General features: G+C 39.0%; 1 protein-coding gene across 1 annotated transcript in view; it reads left to right on the forward strand.

Moving 5' to 3' along the window:
- Positions 1 to 20,769, forward strand: part of IL1RAPL2 (interleukin 1 receptor accessory protein like 2) — a 720,608-nt gene that overhangs the window by 178,717 nt on the left and 521,122 nt on the right. The window contains exons 3-4 of the mRNA XM_061178193.1: positions 2,785 to 2,810; positions 13,275 to 13,548. Coding sequence (XP_061034176.1) covers positions 2,785 to 2,810; positions 13,275 to 13,548 — 300 coding nt within the window. The remainder of the gene's footprint in view (positions 1 to 2,784; positions 2,811 to 13,274; positions 13,549 to 20,769) is intronic.

Raw genomic sequence — 20,769 nt, forward strand, 5'->3', positions numbered from 1 at the left:
GTGTCCATCATTAGGATAGATGGTAAAATAACATTAGTGATAATAAAAACAACAACAACAGCAATAACAACATTAACCATGTGATATAATTATGCCATTTCCCAGGGAAGAAAATACCACACCAGCATTACCAGGAGTGGTAGTTACTATAGTGTTTTAAAAATATCACAATAATGCAAGTAACTGCATTAATGCTCTACCTCAGTTATCCTGATTCTGGTGAGATAAAAGGTTTCTTAGCAGTATGGAACAGCAGGGTTTCTTAGCAGTACAGAATTAATTTATTATTAATTATATTTATTACTGAATTATTAACCTGTGTTACATTTACTATAATACTATAATACTTGTAATACTTAATACAATTACGGTATACATAGTAATAGTAATACAATTGTGATTGTATTACTATTAATCATTATAATGATTAATGATATAATCATTTAATTATGACCTTAATTATAATAATGGGTATTATAAAGGTAAAGTAATTAACAATAATGTAAACACAAATAATAATAATGCACAGTAATTATCCCCAGTTAGCAGCAAGTAAAGCATAACACAAGCCTCCCCGGTGGTGCGTCCTGGCTAATATTATAACATTATAATATTGTAGAATTATAAATAATAATATTATGGATATGCAATAATTATGCCCCTTTTACCCTGGGGACAATCAGTACCCGTACACTGAGACATATATTAATCCTCTAATGTTAACCTAAATGCATATAGCAACATTGTGGGATGTCCTGTAACCATACCCATTTCTGGGAGGCAAAGACCAGCATCCTAGGTAGTGAAACTATGATAATGGTGCTAACACTTTGCAGATACAGTCTATACCCAGGAACCCAGAAAGTGCTTTGAGCTTGGCTATTTCCCTGGCAGGGAAGGCAGGGCCAGCTCCACAGTGGGTGGCACCCCCTTGAGCACCACCTAGGCCATATCAATGCTATAGGTAAGTACCTGCACTGCACAGTACCTCCCAGTCACTTGGAGTGCAGGCACCGGCTTTGACACCCTGCCAGCGTCCCCTCAGCTCACAGTGCCCCTCTGCATCTCGCCCCAGAAAGTGCTATCCTCTGGTAGTCACTGAGAAGTGGCACTCCATGGAACCAAAGCCATGGACATTTCCTCCTCAAGGCCACGTGGACTAACCCACTCATGGGCACTCCCAGGTGCCCCAAGGCTGCCGCTGCCCCCAGCCACATGGGTGGATTGGAGGGCCAGACTGGGGGTGGGGGGAACAACTGGGTAGAGACAGAGAGGAAAAACTGCTTCCCCCTTCCATTACCGCCCTTCCTCCTTTCCTGGACACCTACCTGGGGGAGGCGGGGGTTCACAGTACAGACCACAAACTCTTTTGCTAGTGGATAAGGATCAGATGCACTTGGGAGATGGGGGAAGGAAAGGAAGTGCTCAGGGTCTGGAAGGTTCTTCTGGAGATGAAGTGAGTTGGAGGAGGTTATCAAGCTACACATTCCTTTGTCTGATCAATCCTGGAATCAGTAAATTCTCCTCACCCCGAAATTATTTGAACAGATAAGTGAAGGAGGTTGGTAGCCAGTGAGCCATGTGGATGTCTGAGGGAACAGTGTACTAGGCATAGGGCACAGCCATTGCAAAGGCCTGGAGTTAAAAGAAGCTCTGCTGATTTTATGAACTATCTGAAGGGCCCTAGCATGGACCAGTTTGTAATGACAAATAACAACAATATTAACCAACTAACAGAGTAGTTCTCAACTCTGTCTGGTTCTACTCTCCCTTTTGAGGATACTTGCAACTTTATATAACAAACGTTTATTTGAATTTATGACATCTTATATAAGATATATATTAGGATGAATCATATGAAGTTGTCAATATTTGATCTTTTTTAATAAATTTATTTATTTATTTATTTTTGGCTGCATTGGGTCTTTGTTGCTGCACGCAGGCTTTCTCTAGTTGCGGCGAGCGGGGGCTACTCTTCGTTGCCGTGCACGGGCTTCTCATTGCGGTGGCTTCTTTTATTGTGGAGCACGAGCTCTAGGCACGCAGGCTTCAATAGTTGTGGCTTGTGGACTCTAGAGCGCAGGCTCAGTAGTTGTGGCGCATGGGCTTAGTTGCTCCGCGGCATGTAGGATCTTCCCAGACCAGGGCTCGAACCGGTGTCCCCTGCCTTGGCAGGTGGATTCTTAACCACTGCACCACCAGGGAAGTCCCAGTATTTGATCTTTTTGACTTAAACAGCAATTTCATATGATTCAACCTATTATAGTTAACATATAAATATAATTATATATATTTAGTTACAACAATTTATTTTATATTATAAATACACATTATTTAACTACATAAACTTAAAATAAACACATATAAATATAAGCAAATTTATAAACTATGATAAGCAATCTGTAATAGAGTAAATGTATATATAATATATACATATAAATATATGCAGTCTTCAATAATATAATGTTATAATATAGCAAGTATACATATTATAATAGTGTAGAATGATACACACATATTACTCTATACTATTATATACAGTTAATATTGAAGCATATATACCATGCTAAAATATTACTTATTGGCCCTTTACTGTCCTGAAATGAAATTTATAAGTAATATGACTTACCTATGCCCCAAATTTTAAAAAAACAATTTAATTATAAAACAATTTAATGACCTAACTTTAATATAAAGATGGTGTAAAAGACAATTTTCATTGAAATAATGTATATTGTTGTATGTAAAGACTTGAGAAGTACAATAGAATAATTAAAAAAATAGATATATAATTAAAAGAAGAAATAGTAGTAGTTGAGGTAGTAAAGGAAAGATTTACTGATCATTGTATGTGTGCAAGGCACCGTTTGTTCTAGTTCTAAGGACTTGAAGTACATTAATGTATTTAATCTTCACAGTCCCCTGATAGTCAGAGCCTGGAGAGGGCTTCCACTGTTTGTTAAGAGGAAGGGTTTAGAAATTGAGTTATCTGTAGTGAGGTGGATGGACCTAGAGTCTGTCATGCAGAGTGAAGTAAGTCAGAAAGAGAAAAACAAATACCGTATGCTAACACATATATATGGAATCTAAAAAAGAAAAAAAAAATGGTTCTGAAGAACCTGGGGGCAGGACAGGAGTAAAGACGCAGACGTAGAGAATGGACATGAGGACATGGGGAGGGGGAAGGGTAAGCTGGGATGAAGTGAGAAAGTGGCATGGACATATATACACTACCAAATGTAAAATAGATAGCTAGCGGGAAGCAGCCGCATAGCACAGGGAGATCAGCTCGGTGCTTTGTGATGACCTAGAGGGGTGGGATAGGGACGGTGGGAGGGAGGTGCAAGAGGGAGGAGATATGGGGCTATATGTATGTGTATAGCTGATTCACTTTGTGATACAGCAGAAACTAACACACCACTGTAAAGCAATTATACTCCAGTAAAGATGTGAAAAAAAAAAAAAAAAGAGGAGAGGTTTATGGTAGCTGAATGGTGTGCTAAACTTAGAAATGGAGAGGGAAATAAGTTATCTAAAGAATAAGAGTAAGCCCTATTGGGCACTTATTTGGAGTCTGTATATCCTAGTTGACCCAGAATTTGATTTAAAATAGAGGCAGCCAAGTGTAGAACATAAGATGTGGACCCTGCCTCATGCCTGTAACTTCCAGAGCCTGGCTATTTGATGAGTAACAGTTGTGTCTCTGCCGTGAATCAGAACTCTCCCCACAACAGAGCACAACTCCAACAGGACCAGAGATCTCCTCCTGAAATCTGTGTGGCCGCACATGGTGTGGAAACAACTAACTTCAGGCAGAAAACCCCTGTAGACTCTGAGGTTGGTCCCCACTCAGGCTCTGTGTGTTAGAGGTGCAGGTTGCACATGTGTGGGGTGTGTGCGCAGCTGTAAGTATACTGTCTTAGACCTCAGTTGACTAGAACCCACCTCATAAGAGCCCTCAGTTAACTGGCTTTTATTCCCACCTCTACTCCCTATTGTAAGATAAACTTTTAATCCCTACAATATTTTTTCTTCAGGGTATCCACCTATGTATGTAAGAGTCTAAAAGTTGGAAGGAATAGTGGTTACATCCAGGCGGGGGTTTGAGATAAGGATGGGACTGTGTGTAGTGATTAAAAGGGGACATTAGCTATATCTGCAATGCTTTATTTCTTTAATAAAACAAAGCTACTGAAAGCAAATTGGAAAAAAGTTAACATTATTAACTTTGGATGCTGAGATCATGGGAGTTTGTAATAGTACTCTTTTTATTTCTCTGTAACTTTGAAATTAAGAGAGAAAAAAATGAAGATTGCCAGGGAGAGATTTTCCAATTTAGCACACATGCAGCTGGTCTTCTTGACCAAAGACCTCAGCAACCATCATATAATCTGTTTTCTTGGTGCTGGGTTAGAACTTGTCTAGTTTAATGTCTTCATTTCTTTTGGGAGTAGAAACTGACTTCCCAAAGTCACATATCTCCTTGAGGAGGCAGAGGTGGAATGTAAACCCAGGGTTTCAGATCCCCAGCTAGCTCTATGCTCTTTTCACACTGCCAGGCTCTATTCTTATACTGCCTTGGCATCAAGGTCTAGGGTGATGACCCTAAGGACCTGACAAATCCTTAGTCGATCCAGAAAACTTTATTCTCATCACGATTCTCTACTTAGGCAAAAAAATGGATTCGGACTTTTTAGAAAAAGATTTTCAACAATCCAAAGGTTAAACTTCAGCTAATGCAAAAATGAATTAACCAAAGCAGTTCACTCTAATAGTACTTAATTAAGCAAAGTCTCATGAGATGAGAATATATCAACCTATATTTAGTAAGACCTACTAAGTGTGTGGTCTGGGAGGTGTTTGAGGAGAGATGAAAAGAAAAAAAGAAAAAACAAACCAAAAAAAAAAAAAAATCCATGAGAAGTCTCTGACCTTGACTAATGTGCTAGTCAATACGGTTGGAAAACCAAGCTGCCGTTTCTAACTTGACACCTAGGTAAATTAAACTCGGGATTTGACTAAGATTTGGTTTGGGAGAGGCATGGAAAGTGGGAGAAGTGGTATGAGGGTAGAGACAGGAAAGAGTTGAATGGGCAAGGGCCCACAACATAACTGCTTCCTAACAAGGAGGGTTAGGGTAGCTCTGTGAGGGAGGAGGTCCGCTTCAAGAGCATTTCTCTTGGAAAGTGATAGGCAGCCATTTTGATAGGGTGGGGCCTGATTTGAAAGGGCTTGGGTGATAGACTTGGTGATTTTGATTGACTTACCATAGAATCATGAGTTCTGGAGCAGGGATATGGCAGTGACTTTATTTTGTGATTCCTGTTTGTTGTGATGCTAGCTAATGGGAAAGTAGCAATCATTTGTTATTGTGAACACATTTTATACCTTGGAGCCTTGCTCCTAGCGTTCCTATCAGAGTTTGGACGCATCCCTGCTCTGGTGGGAAGCAATAGGAGGAATCTTAAGGTCGACAAATGCAAACAACTTTTGATTATTAGTGAATTTTGGGGGGGGGGGAATCCCCACACAATTTCATCCCATAAAGATTTAATGAGTGCCTACTATGTGCAATGCACTGGGCCTTGTCCTAGAGATACAAAGGAAATGAGGCACCCATCTAACTGGGAAGGAGATCTGTAGACAAACATGTGGTCAGAGCACTGCAGGGGAAAGAATTCACACAGGGCAGTGAAGTGCAGTTTTTTGGACGAAGTGGCATTTGAAGCTGTCTTGGACGATAAGTAGAATCTCAATCGATAGGCACAGAGGCAAAGTGGAAGGAACCAGAGAACAATGGCAGAGAAGTGAATGGCATGTCGGGGAGTGGTGAGTATTTACTGAAGGGTAGGGTGTGTGCAGAGCTGTGGCTGGGGACAGGAAAGACAGGCAGTCGCTGGTGAGGCAGGCGAGCTAGGCTTAGGGATTTGCGTACCAGGAGCCACTGCAGGTTTTGAGCGGTAAAGGGACATGGTCTTGTACATCAGAAACATCACTTTGGTAGCAGTTTAAAGAGCAGACTGGAATGGAAAACTTGGAAGATCATTTAGAAGCGTATGGCAGTAGTCCAAGCGAGATATGAGAAGGGCCTGGACTTTCATGTCTATGAGGATGGAGAGGAGGGGAAGAATTTGAGTAACTTTTCAGAAATGTCTTACGGGTGGAGCAGGGGGAGGTCAGTGGGAAGGGAAAGGCAAGATTCAGGGATGGCTTCCAAAATTTTTGGCTTGGATGACTGTGAACATGAGAGACAGAGAAGATTCGGCATTGGAGATAAGCTCACTGGCAAGCATCCTGGATTTGAGAGAGTAGCAGAAAGTCGGCTAGAGGGCTTGGTGGGCAGTGCTGATATCCTGTCTCCCACAGACGCATTTGCGGCTGCAGCCTTCAAATTAACATCAGTGCATTTGAGAAGAGCTTCAGGCTAGTGGGTAATACCCAAGGAGGCTCATCAGGCCTGAGGTAATCAGGAGTGGAAGAGTTGGTGGTAATACCTCAAGTGGCCACACCTCCAGAACATAATTGAGGCTGTCATTTGTCGGATAAAGATTGAAGGAATGATGTTGACAAAGCACAGTACAGATCCTGTAATGAAAGGGTAATGAAATGGTTGCCAGCCCATTATTAAGTGTGATAACTGGGTTGAAATGAGATGAAGGACTTCATTTAGGCCGAACTTTCCCATTGACGAATAGTGGGGGGTAAAAGAGTGAAAGGAAAGCGTATAATCCAATCCATAAAAAATGTAGAAATGCTTTTTAAAATGTGAAGCAATAATCATTCATTGTATTTATAGAGCTGGAGTGGGGGATATTTTCTCTATTGATAGATACGGATGTGCAGATGAAATTTTAAAAATGAAGAAAATTTTCCCACTGTCAGAACTTTATTTTAAAAATGACGAAACAGCTCTGTCCATATTTCCAGGCTGGGGGCAAGAAGGCATATGTCCAGCAGCTGGGGCACAGGCCACTCACTTCTTGGAGAGTTTGACTTTTTGTGCTCGGAGGCTGCCCACTAGAGGCAGACGGCGTACACTGTGATGGGTATAAATAAAAAGAATTTTGTCTTTAGGCATGTGTTTGAAGGAGAGCTGAGAGAGAAACAGAAGGTGTACAACTCCCACATTAAAATATTAGAAATAAGGAGAGTAATGTATTCAGTAGGCATAATACATAATAAGTACAAATATTAAGCATAGAACTCTATTTCTAGACTGTAATGTTAGGAATTGGGTGATCATCCTTAGATATTTAATTTTAAATGAGTCAATATGGGTCAGATAAAATTTATCCAAGTTTTAGGACTGATCTTCAGAGGTTAAATCAAGTACACAGATTATTAATAATTCATTACTGTGTAAAAACCGTGTATAATTCAGAGGTAAATAATTGGCATACATTATTTGATGCTTATTATTCGCACAATGGTTATTATTTAGGGATAGACTATTACTCAGCTGGAAAGGTCCACTCTACTGAACAGGGATGTGCTCTTTGGAATACATATGACAATTTGGATAGCACCAAGCAAATTTTAATATTTTAATGTCTCGTGGACTGGGATGAGGAGTATAGGAGGCAGTATGTAGAACACACAGTGGTTAAGAACATAGGTTCTGGAGTCTAACTCACCTGCGTTGGGGTCCAAATTCTGCCATCACAACCTGAGTGACCTTGAGCAAGTCACTTAAAGTCTCTGAGCTTTTCTTTTCTCCTCAGTAAAATTGGAATAGCAAGAGTCCCTACCTCCCGGAGTTGACATGATAATGAAATGAGAAAACTACATGCAAAGCACCTGTCACAGTACCTACCTGTTTTGTACTAAGGGCTCAATGAATGCCAGTAGCTGCTGTTGCACCTTTCTAAGCTGGGTCATTTACCTGGCATATGTAACCTGGTCATCCAATTTGAGCAAGATCTTAGCTACATGCTCAACTTTTGGCTCCCCCTATCACCCACCCCCAAGGGCGCATCCCCAGAGGTTGCTGTGATCCCTCCTCAGCAACCAGTGATTGGCAGATAGCAAATCGTTATTTTTAGAAATTAGGTGGGGAAAATCTACCGTGCTACACAAAAACTTGGACAGCCCGCCCTCTAGTGGTATTTTGATGAATTGCCCCCAACAATTGCCCCGTTGATTCACAAATAGGAGGGCTGGCCATAAAAATGAATGGGATATATACAGCTGACATAGTTACCAGAAAACACCTGGTTTAACAAATCAATTTATTAATCAAGAACACATAATAAACTAATATTGGATGTACATCTCAGGCAAAGGACTTTAGCTGTAGTGAACATTATCAAGATATCTGGAGATTGCATATTTTCATATGCTAATTAGCCATTTTACCTAAAGAGATTCCCAGTTTGGGGCAAAAATCCAAACTTGGCAATCCTATGCATACCTACATATCCTATCCCCCAATAAAAACTGTAATGTACATAGCCATTAGAGCTCGTAATTTTACTGCATGCAATATTCTTTTTTTTCTAAAATAATATAATTGTTGTTGTTGATAATAACATCTTATCCTCTTCTAGGGATTAAAAACTTTTCTCAGGACTTTGTTTTCGCAGCAGGTAGGTGTGACAGGATTTGCTTTTCCAGATGTATTGAGGAGGAAGCCGAGGCTTGTCTATAAGCAGGCTAAATAGGTTTGCTTTGGTCACCCAGGGCACTTTCCAGGATACTGCATTAGGTTTACCCCCTAGGAATCTCCTCTTGGTAAAATAAATTGCGTGGACATTGGCATGTCCCTTTATATGTTTCATATGCTCCTTTTTTTTTTTTTGAATCTTCATGTCAAACTAAGCATACACTTGTTTTGCAGTTTGAAATGAAAATGATTAAAATAGAGACCTGGGTTTTAAAGAAGTGGCTTTCTTTGCTGCATTGTAATTGTTTTGTATAGCTCAGATATTAAAGCATTTCTACCAACAAGACCAAACTAAGAGTAATAATTTTTAAGCCTTACAGAAACCTAAATCAAGGGAACAGAGATGAGCATCTAGAGAAACACAATTGTTCTTTAAGTACTTGAATTGCTGTTCATAACAAGACTCAAGAGTGAACAGGGAATGGATAATTTAGAAATAGGTATTTTTTAATGGAATGATGGGAATATTTATAGCCATACTGAGAGATTGTGAAGCAGAGGACAGGCATGCATTCACTGATGCTTTTGATGGGTTTGCTCTGTAGCAAATTTCAATCCAACTGCAGAATGTTGCTGTTTTTTGGGGGGAAAACTATTTTCCTTCTTACAGTGCCTCTATTTACACTTGTGGCTGGTTAGTGAAATGTAGTTATCAAACCACCTGTGGGAGAAGCCAATCTATCCAGAAACCACTTTTCTTAGGAGCCTTTCGGGGGCAAGCCTACACAGGTGCGACTGGAGTTGTGAACAGAATAGGGCTGGATCCCTCTGTGAATGAGAGGCCTTGCTGATAAGGTCAAGCTTGCAGGTGGGCTTCCTCTGTGGGCTACTCAGTTCCACTATGTCCCCAACCTGGCCATAGCATGCTCCCTTGTCAGCTGCATCACAGATCTATTCATTCACCTATTTGCCAAATATATCTGGAGTGTCAAAGTGCAAAGGGCTCTGAACGTGTGGCATGTATTACAAACTCCTTCTCATGACAGAAATGTGAGTTGTACTGGTGACTTCTGATGGCACCATCTTTGATCCCTGGAATGGCCCTTGGCAAATTGAGTTTTATGTGAGCTTTCTCCTCTTCCTGCCTTTTTGTGATTCTCTCATGCTTTTCTCTTAACCTTCTCTCTTAACCTCAAGGTTTCAATCCCATCATGTTCCCTTGCCACCTGAGTTTCCAGGCCTCTTACCTCAGTATACCCTTTTTAGTTGTTTCATCAGTCCCAAATCTAAAGATAAATGCACCACATTGTAGTATTTTATCCCGTCTTGCCCCCCTCTCTGTTGGTTTTCCTAGGAATAGCAATCCATTAAAAACAAATCATACCACCTTGCTGGAATCTAGTAGTGGTCCTACACTCTCTAGATATAAGGCTACAAGGCCTTTACTCATGGGAATGGATTTCCCATGAGTAAAGTTCATCATGGGAAAATATTCAGTGTCAGATGGGCCTTCATGGATCCCTGGTATCATACACTTTGTCTGCTTTTTTTGGGAAAATCACCTGAGGTCTCTTGAGATACGTTATATTGTAACCTGTATTGTGAGTAGAGTCGCCCCCAACCCTGCCCATATTCGCAGGTTCTACATCCTTGGATTCAACCAACCGTGGATGGAAAATATTTTTAAAAAATTGCAGAAAGTTCCAAAAAGAAAAACTTGAATTTGCTGCACACTGGCAACTTTTACATTGCATTTACAACTACATCACATTTACGTTGTATTAGCTATTATAAGTAATCTAGAGATGATTTAAAGTATATCAGAAGGTATATGTAGGTTATATGCTACTACTATGTCATTTTATATAAGGGACCTGAGCATTCACAGGTGTTAATATCCATGGGGCTCCTGAAACCAATCCCCTGCAGATACTGAGGTATGACTATACTAAGAGAAAAGAATAAAGGAATAACATTTGGAAATTGTTGTCCTTATTATTGAATATCTATTCTCTGTCTATTGACTACTTTATAACTAAAGACTCCCTCTCTGCTACCTAAAGCAAGGGAACAGAAGAAAAGGAACCATAAATTTATTAAGTCAAATACATTTTGCTCAGCTAGTACTTAGAAGGAAATGAATTCTCAGTGTACTCGCAAGGTCCGTATGACAAAGCTAGTTGTAATGGCAGTTAAATGTCTTCAACTGCCTTTGAACATGATGGTTGTGTCCCAGGAGCAGATTTTTGATTATTTTCTATACCAGCCATGTCCTGTCACTAATGGGACAAACCAGCCTGTTAAACATTGTACAGGTGTAGATTATGCAACAGATTGTTTAGAGGAAGTAACTAAAGGGATTTAGGGTGCAAATGAAAAAAACATTCCAGATTTCTTTTTTCTATCAAGTAGGTAGTTATAGAGGTTTGAAACTACTTTACCAAGACAAATTTGTCAATTCAGAAACACTTGCTGTGCATCTTAGGGTTAGGAGAAAACAAAAACTGGAATATTAAGGAGTTTTAAAAAAATTTATCCCCATATTTTCTTTCTATTAACCAACTTTTAAAATAAAGCTATGAGAAAAAAATATATTCTCTAAAAAAAACAGTTTCCTCTCAGTTGTGTTAATGCATGGGAACAGTATCACAAATAATCCATAAAAAGGAATAATATAAAATTAATTTAAAGATGATAAAACAATAAATATTAAAATTGCATTTACTACAGAGATGTATCATCGGTAATTTACCATGACCCAGAAAGTTTAACGAATGCAGATTTCCCCCTCTCTGTTCTTGACAGTTGTGAGAATGACAAATGACAGGTAAACAACTGATACTTGGGAGTGACTAAAAAAGCCCCCCAAGAGATAGCCAGAGATCCGTACGTACTTAGTCCAATTCAATTGTACCTTCTTGACTTCAACAGTGCACAATGGTCATCAAAATTCACAGTGATGAATCTGGTGCCCTGTGAGTACTCAAAGTTCAAATGCCCTTCATTATAAATTTAGGATGAGTTATTTATTTGGTTATTGATTTATTTCTAATGAATACTTCACATACTATAAGAGGATTTGAGGCAACTTATAATAAAAGCTCATATGCAGCAAGGCAGTGAAAAATGAAGTTACAAAGAGACATCAGAAACCACAGAGTTCAAAAACTTTCTTGGGCCATAGACCCCTTTGAAGATCTGATAAAGAGCTGTGGAACATCTCCCCAGAAAAGTATAGCTATGCAAATAGGCACAACCTTGAAGTCTATCCAGGCACTCTGCCCCTGAGTGTCCTTGAACCCCAGGTCAAGAACCCCTTATGTAGAGAAAGCAAAATCCTGAGGTAAGATAGTTATTTCACTTGAGCATTGTATTTAGCTCTGAGCTTCCTGTCAACTGAGGTTAAAAGATAAACACACTGGGTTGCAGAGTTCTCAACATCTAAAAAAGGAAGCAGATCAGTTCACAAAATGATAAGCGAAACATATAATTTTAAAATGGCAGTGTTTATACAGTTTATGAAAGGATTATTTTAGAAAGGGTAATCAAGTAATATAATGTAGCACAATTTGATGAAATTCTTTGAAAATCAGCAATTGGAGGTAGAATAACTATGCTAATTGTATTGATTAGCATATAAAATTAGCCACAGTGTCTCATTTCCAACCCTTCTGGAAAAGAGAGAATTTATTGTATATGTCTTTCTTTAATGGTAGATTTACCCACCTAATATTATTTGATTAAACTTGACATTAATATAATATATTCCCATGAGCGCACACCAGCTGAGCAGCAAGGGAGACCTAAGGGTATAAAAAGAAATTGAAGTGTGATTAAATATCTGCTATTAATAGGTCATACCATGGAAAACTGGCATGTAGATAATGGCAAATAATCATTTTAGGTATCCACTGCTTCCAACCCAGGCATCTACTTTCTCAAAGGCAAATAAATAAAACAATGGCTCCTGTCACAATTACAGGCAGAGGCAGTATAGGATAGTGGTTAAGAACGCAGTCTCGGGAATCAGAGACTGACTGGTTTTCCACCACTTATTAGCTCTGTGTCCATAGGCAAAGTTGCTGAACTTTTCTGGGTCTCTGTTTTCTCATCTATAACATAAGAATAATAAAAGGGTCAATCTCAGGGCTGCTCCTAGGCTCTATATGGGTCCTAAGGAAGTCTTTGTTTTGTGGGGCTCCTGTCTATATAAACAATTTGAGTCGCCAAAAATCAACATGTCAGTGTCATTGTAGCCATCCAATCTCACAAAATCCTGTTAAGCGGATGCCTCGTGACTGGCAGGAGTGATCCACTTGGCCAGCCACCCTACTGGACTTGATACCTATCTGTGGGGCCCCAGGAAAACCCCATAGGCATGAGTGCTGGAGCTCCTTGGAGGATCTAGTCAACCCAAAGTTTACTGCAGAGGACTGGAAATACCCCAAAGGCACAGGGCTAGGGCAGGAATCCTGCTTGCCCGGGTCTAAGGAGGATACTGATCTATCTCATAGGATCACTGGGAAGATTGAATGAGGTAATCTATGTAAAGCACGTGACTCAGTGTCTAGCTCATAGCACGTCCTCAGTACATGTTGGCAATAATTGTTGCTCTTCTCATTATTATCAACAATGCTCACTGCATCTCATGCCCAATCTGGTTTTCTTTCAGTGGATGGCTGCATTGACTGGTCAGTGGATCTCAAGACATACATGGCTTTGGCAGGTGAACCAGTCCGAGTGAAATGTGCCCTTTTCTACAGTTACATTCGTACCAACTATAGCATGGCCCAGAGCACTGGGCTCAGGCTGATGTGGTACAAAAACAAAGGTGATTTGGAAGAGCCCATCATCTTTTCAGAGGTCAGGATGAGCAAAGAGGAAGATTCAATATGGTTTCACTCAGCTGAGGCGCAAGACAGTGGATTCTACACTTGTGTTTTAAGGTAAGTGCTGTGTGAAAACTGCTCAATGTCACGGGTGGTAGTCTTGATTGGGACTGGAGTGTGTATGGATGTGCCTCATGTTATACAGTGACTATATTCTTGAAAGGCTGCAGTGCATGTGGAGCTTCAGTAAATTCAATTCTAATTATTTATTGGAACAATATAGCAAGTTCTTATCACATTTTCATAAAATAAGATTCCCATTTACTATGTATGCTCATTTAATTCAGAAAATTTTGTGATTCATTTATTTCCCAACTCCACCCCTGCCCCAGGGTCTTATATAGATGGTCCCTGACTTAACGATGGTTGGACTTAGAATTTTGCAGCTTTACGATGGTGCAAAAGTGACACGCATTCAGTAGAAACCTCACTTTGGATTTTGAATTTTGAACTTTTTCCGGGCTAGCAATATACGGTATGATATTATCTCATAATGCTGGGCAGTGGCAGGCAGTAAGCTGCAGCTCCCAGTCAGCCACAGCTCCCAGTCAGCCACGTGATCATGAGGTAAACAACTGATACACTTAAAATCACTCTGTCCCCATACAACCATTCCATTTTTCACTTTTAGTACAGTATTCAATAAATTACATGAAATATGCATACTTTATTATAAATTAGGCTTTGAATTAGATAATTTTGCCCAACTGTAGGCTAATGTAAGTGTTCTGACCACATTTAAGGTAGGCTAGGCTAAGCTATGATGTTCGGTAGGTTAGGTGTATTAAATGCATTTTTGACTTAAGATATTTTCAGCTTACTATGGGTTTATTGGGACATAACCCCAATTGTTAGTACAGGAAAATCTGTATTAAAAATTGTTTTTGCGTGGAGCCAGTTGGCTCAATGATCTTGATATCTGGCTATGAAAATGACCTTAAGTATCATTTAGGTCAGGGTCTTTCCTTTCTTATTGATGGAAAATAGCTTCAAATGCTTCTGGTGAAATTCTTCATGGGATTTACAATGTGAATTTGAGTCTACTGTATCTAAATATTCAACATGGGACCCTATAAACACATGGTCATCCTGTGTTCCTATATACTATTCTGGGAAGATACCACAGATACAGTTCCTACTTGCAAGAAGTTTATAGTGAAAAGCAGTCTGTTTTATCCCCAGCAATTCCACAATATGTCCTTCCTCCCCCCTCCACCCCAGTGTCAGGATCTAGGATCTCAAATCTCAGATAGAGACTGCATTAGGTGTTGAAGTAAGTAGCTGAGGTGACCTTTAAACCGCTCTTCAATACTGCCATTTTAGAAGTGTCTGATCTTGCTCACCAGGGACCTGCACTCTACTGTGTGATTTTACCTTCTTGGAAATGCAGACCCTTCCATTTTTGTTTCCTGTGGACTTTGTCTGATGCCAAAGCTATGTCACCTCTTCATCAAAAGCACTTGGAAGCCCCTGGTGTGGCCTCATTGTTCAAAAGGGCAGGAGAACAAGGTGGTATATAAATAGAGAACCTTCTTGATGCTCTAAGAATCACTTTTGTATGTATATTGGGAGGAAGTGTTGGGGGAGCAAGTTTAGTCTCTTTGTGGTGGGCAAAAGCCCCAGGATATTGGCAAAAATAGCAATCATTCTGATCACACCCTTAGCAATAATCAGTATTTTCACCTCCTTGGATAGCTCTTGGCAGAAATGAGAAGTGGGTGTAATTCGGTTCCACTGTCTGGCACTCTGTTCTTTTTTTTTTTTTTTTTTTTTAAACATCTTTATTGAAGTATAATTGCTTTACAATGGTGTGTTAGTTTCTGCTTTATAACAAAGTGAATCAGTTATACATATACATATGTCCCCATATCTCTTCCCTCTTGCATCTCCCTCCCTCCCACCCTCCCTATCCCACCCCTCTAGGTGGTCACAAAGCACCTAGCTGATCTCCCTGTGCTATGCGGCTGCTTCCCACTAGCTAGCTATTTTACATTTGGTATGGCACTCTGTTCTTTACAGTGCTGCTACTCTCTCCCTGCTTACACCCTTTTCATTCCCACCCTCATTAAATCCTGCCAATCTAAAATAGATCTCTTTTCCTCCCCTTATTACATTTGCTCTGTTTGTTTTGTTTTCACAAATTTAAAATTTTATTTGTAGAGCATCAGCCTACTATATACAGGTGCTATACTTATAATGAATTATTGAATTAATTACTGCTTACTTCCCCTGCCCTGCTTATTTCCCCGGTCTGACTATCTCTCCTTTCTTCCTTCCTCTCCTCTCACCCATCTCCCTACCCTGAGAAATGCTAACAATATAGTGTGTATCCTTGCATACCTTCCCCTTATTCTTTTAATTATACAAGCATATCTACATGGGGATTTCTCCTTACTGTTTTACAAAATAAAAAGAGAGTCACTTATTTCCCTGCATTTTCTCTCCTTATTAAAAATACATAGTGGAAATATTTACAAGTCAATTGATAGAGAGCTCACTCATCCTTTTAAGTACATAATATTCTGTGTTGTTTAATAGTCTATGATACCACAATTTAGTCAATCATTTCATTATTGATGTGCATATACTTTGTTTCCAGTGTTTTTGTCCCTATAAAAAGTGCTGTAATTAAAGCTCCCAATTTGCTTTTAAATACACTTCTAAATTTTAGAACAGTTTTAGATATACAGAATTATTGCAAAGATAGTACAGAAAGTTCCTGTATGCCCTACACCCATATTCCCCTAGTATTAACATTTTCCATGACTGTGATACGCTTGTTACAACTAATGAACCAATAGTGATACATCATTATTAACTAAAGTCCACATTTTCTTCAGATTTCCTCAGATTTTCCTTAATGCCCTTTTTCTGTTCCAGAATTCCATCTGGGATACCCCACCTTGCATTTGATCGTCGTGTCTCCTTAAGCTCCTTTTGGCCGTGGTGGTTTCTCAGACTCTCCTTGTTTCTGATGACCTTGACAGTTTGAGTAGTACTATTCAGATATTTTGTAGAATGTCCCTCAGTTGGGATTTATCTGACTTTTTTTTCATGTTTATACTGGGGTAATGTGTTTTGGGGAGGAAGGACACAGAGATACAATACTATTTTCATCACATCATAACAAGGATATGGAGTATCAGTATGCTTTTCCATTGTTGATATTGACCTTGATCATCTGGCTCAAGGTAGTATTTGTCTTTCTCCACTGTAAAGTTGTTCTTTCTCCACTCCCTTTTCAAATTGCCCTCTTTGGAAAAAAGTAGTTATTCACAGTCCATATATAAGGAGTGGTAGTTACACTCCACTTCATTAGGACCAAAGTATCTACATAAAATTATTTAGAATTCTTCTGCATGGGATACTTTTTTTTTCTCCCATTTATTTATTTATTCAATCATTTATTTATATCACCATGGACTCATGGATATTTATATTATACATTGGGTAATAACCCAATGCAATTGTATTTTCTGGGTCAAATTCATCCACCTTTGACCACTGGGAGCTCTTTCAGTCGGTGCATCTGTCCCTCTGACATAACCTCCTCATTGTTTTATGTTGTTGTCTGTTTGTTTGTTTAGTATTTTCTTATATTTCAGCACTCTAAGATGCTCCAGGCTTATCTTATATATTCCCCGCCCCCAGTCCTAGAATCAGCCATTTTCCCAAGGAGCCTTGATTCCTTTTAATGAAGAATGATATTAGACACCAAGATTTGGGTGCTAGGTGTGCTCATTGCTACTGGGGAGTTGTTGCTTCTAGGCCCTCTCAGCTGACAGCCTATCTTGCTTTTAAACAAAGCCTTGTACTACCTCATACACAAGGGGGATTTCCCAATGCCCCTGAAATCCTTTCCTATAGGTGGCCCCCTCTTTCAAGTGTATATTAGATTGACCTTACTTGTATTTTTTTGTAGATATCATCTAAGTCAGTAATTCTCACCTCACATCTAGATCAATAGAAGAGAAAGGAGTGGTATTCCACTGAGCAGAGGCTTAGATGCAAGCATAGGTGGCGACCTCTTTCATTCGTGCAGCAGGTCTTAGGGAACGATTGGGACTGATGGTGTGGGGGAAATTTTGAATATTATCCTTCATGTGTGCCTTGGTAAGGAGAAAAAATATTTGGGAATCACTGTTCTAAAGGATGCAACCGTCTTTTGTCAACTCAGAGATATAGAAACCTCTTTCAGAATGGCAAGAGAGTGACATCTATAGTGAAAAAGGCTCTGAATTTGGCAATGTCTATGTCACCTAAAATCCCAAATTTGATACTATTTTAAGGTAATTATGGAATGATTTTTCTGTGCTTTATCGACCTCATTAAAAGTTACTATTGATTTCAGTGTGGTTAAAAATGTAGATATGAAATATTTAGTAATATGCTCCACCCATTTAAGTCACAGCAAGAAAAGTTTACTGTTTGTGACCTTTCAGTAGCCAATTACTCATTTTTGTGTTTTTATTTGGCCAGTCTCAAGAGTGATTACTTGAATTTCTCAGCATGTCGGTGGGTTAGTGACAGAGGAATGGTGGAGAAGTGAGTCATATTTTGAGAGCTGTGCCAATCCAAGAATTACTGTCTACTCCCCTTTCCACTCAGATCTTTTCAGTGGAGGCACTTAGTAGAATAAAAATGATGAGAGTAATCTTATCTGACAAAATCCCACATATCACTTTCTCAACAACTTGGAACAAGGGGCAACTTAAGCTGTGGATGAAGATAGATGTATTCCTATAATCCTGAATTGAATTCACAGATATTGAAAAGAGTTAATAAATATAATTGAATATCTGTAGAAACCTGTGTGTTTGGGGATGACGATGCCAAGTGCAGAGAATCAGTAATAAGTTCAAAACCATCACGACTATTTACCTCTCCAATGAAGTAAATGGAATAAGGAGCCCTCTTCTTAAACAGGAAGATAATCCAACTATTTTTGGTTTTTCGTAATCATTGAAATAAATGAGGTTCTCAAAATCTGACTGCCTTACAAACTCCTTCTAAAGGGTTCCTTAATGCATTTACACAGTTCTGAGGCATGACATTTGCCTTGCTATTCATCACATTTGAGTGATTATTACTCTAGCAAAACAACATTACCAGAAGAATTGAGGGGAGTTGGAGATATCTGAAACAAGAAATGTAGTATGTATCGATAGCTAATTTTTGAATCTGTACAATGAGTACATGAGGATCCATTACATTTTTTTATTTTTGAATATATTTGAAATGTTCCATAATTAAAAAGAATAAGAGATAAATATAAGTATACAGTAATTTTGCCTGATTTTGATGGCTCTTAAATGGTCCTGACTTAAAAGTGCCTATGTAGCATATATTAAACAAGTCTTATATTTCTGTCAACAGTCATGGGACTTGCTTTATGCCATATCGCAAGGAAACTTTTTACATGATCAGCACATTTAGCACAGTTGATCATCCCTTCTTTTTGATATGTCCTTTACCTGAGTTCCAGAGAATCACACCCTCCTAGTTTTCCTCTTATTTCATCAGTTATCCTTTCTGAAGTTCCTTTGCTGACCCCTCATATTCCCCCTGACCTCTTAATGTTAGAGGGCTCTTAGGGCTTGGTCCTTAGGTTTTTTCATCTCTACCCATGCTCCCTCCCTCCATAACCTGTTTATACCATCTTATAGTTTTATATACCATCTGTACACTGGTAACTTCAACATGTATACCTTCCAGCCCAGATCTCTCTGCAGTCTTTTTTATCCAACAGACTTTTCAGCATCTCCACTTGTGTCAAAACCAATATGTCCAAAACTGAACTCCTGATCTTCCTCCTATCTTATCATTGGTTCCTAGAAAGTAAACTCTGGGGCAAAAAGCTAATATGTATTAGGGAGTGTAATCCCAGAAAAATAGGAGTGAAGGAAAAGGAAAGTGAGGCAGGGAGAAGGAAGGATATTGTGACAAACTTGATCCAGGAGAAGAAATGGGGAACAATTTATTTCTCAGCTCCCATCTCCCATTGTTCAAGGGGTTATTCCACAGGGTCTTAACCACCTTGAATTTTGGGGATTGCATAATCCGTGCCTTCCATACCACTGCTGGTCCAAGCCAAGATCTCTTATCTCTCTTGTTACAATAAACTCCTAATTAGTTTCTCTGCTTTTGCACATGTCTCCCTTCAATCTATTCTTTTTTTTAATTTTTATTTTATATTGGAGTGTAGTTGATTTACACTGTTGTGTTAGTTTCAGGTGTACAGCAAAGTGATTGTTATACATATATCCATTCTTTTACAGATTCTTTTCCCATATAGGTTATTACAGAATATTGAGTAGAGCTCCCTGTGCTATACAGTAGGTCCCTTCAATCTATTCTTAACACCATAGTCAGAGTGGTCTTTTAAAAATGTAAGTCACATATGTCTGTGTTCTGTTCTGCTCAGGACCTTCTGATGGCTTCTCATTTCACTTGGAATAAAAGCCAAGTCCTTACTAGGGCCCTGGAGGTGATCTAGTCCCTGGTACCACTCTAACTACTACTTTCCCATTCTTATCTCCTTGGCTTACTCTACTCCAGCCACTCTGACCTCCTTGCTGTTTCTCAAACATGTCAAGTATACTCCATCCTCAGGGTTTTTTCACTGGCTCTTCCCTCTGTCTAGAATGTTTTCCTCTTCTATATTCACATGACCAACTCCCTCATTTCCCTCAATTGTATAATTTCTTCTATTCTAATCTTATCAGTGGGCCTTCCTTGACTACCTTATTTGTAATATTAAGATTCTCTTTCACTCAGTCCCCATCTTCTATACTGATACTTGCCTTCCTCTATTTCTTCTGTTTCCATAGCAATTATCACCTTTTATTATATATATAATATATATAATTTATGTATTATATTTATTGTTTTTATTTGTCTATTTCCCCATGCTAGAATGTAAGGTCCTTAAGGACAGAGATCTTTGCCTTTTTGTTTTTGTTGTTCACTAATATATCTCAAGGGCCTAGAATAGTGTGTGGCACATAGTAGACACTCAGTAAATAAATAATGAATGAATGAGCTATTTTCCAGTTAAAGTCAGGTAGCTGCCTGACAGATATAAATTATTTTTACCGTATAAGAATATAGGCCCAAGTATTGCCAGATCTTCTGACTTTTTAAAGAAAAACTTTAAATCTGAATATTTCTGTGAAATTTCTCAAATTTAAAAATTTTCAGGGCCCTCCTCCTAAAAAAGTCCCTACTCAGATTCAACCAGTGGATTCACAGTTGGCAAACTCTGAACTACTAAATCCT

This window comes from Eubalaena glacialis, chromosome X, assembly GCF_028564815.1.
Source record: "Eubalaena glacialis isolate mEubGla1 chromosome X, mEubGla1.1.hap2.+ XY, whole genome shotgun sequence".
NCBI classification, from domain to species: domain Eukaryota; kingdom Metazoa; phylum Chordata; class Mammalia; order Artiodactyla; family Balaenidae; genus Eubalaena; species Eubalaena glacialis.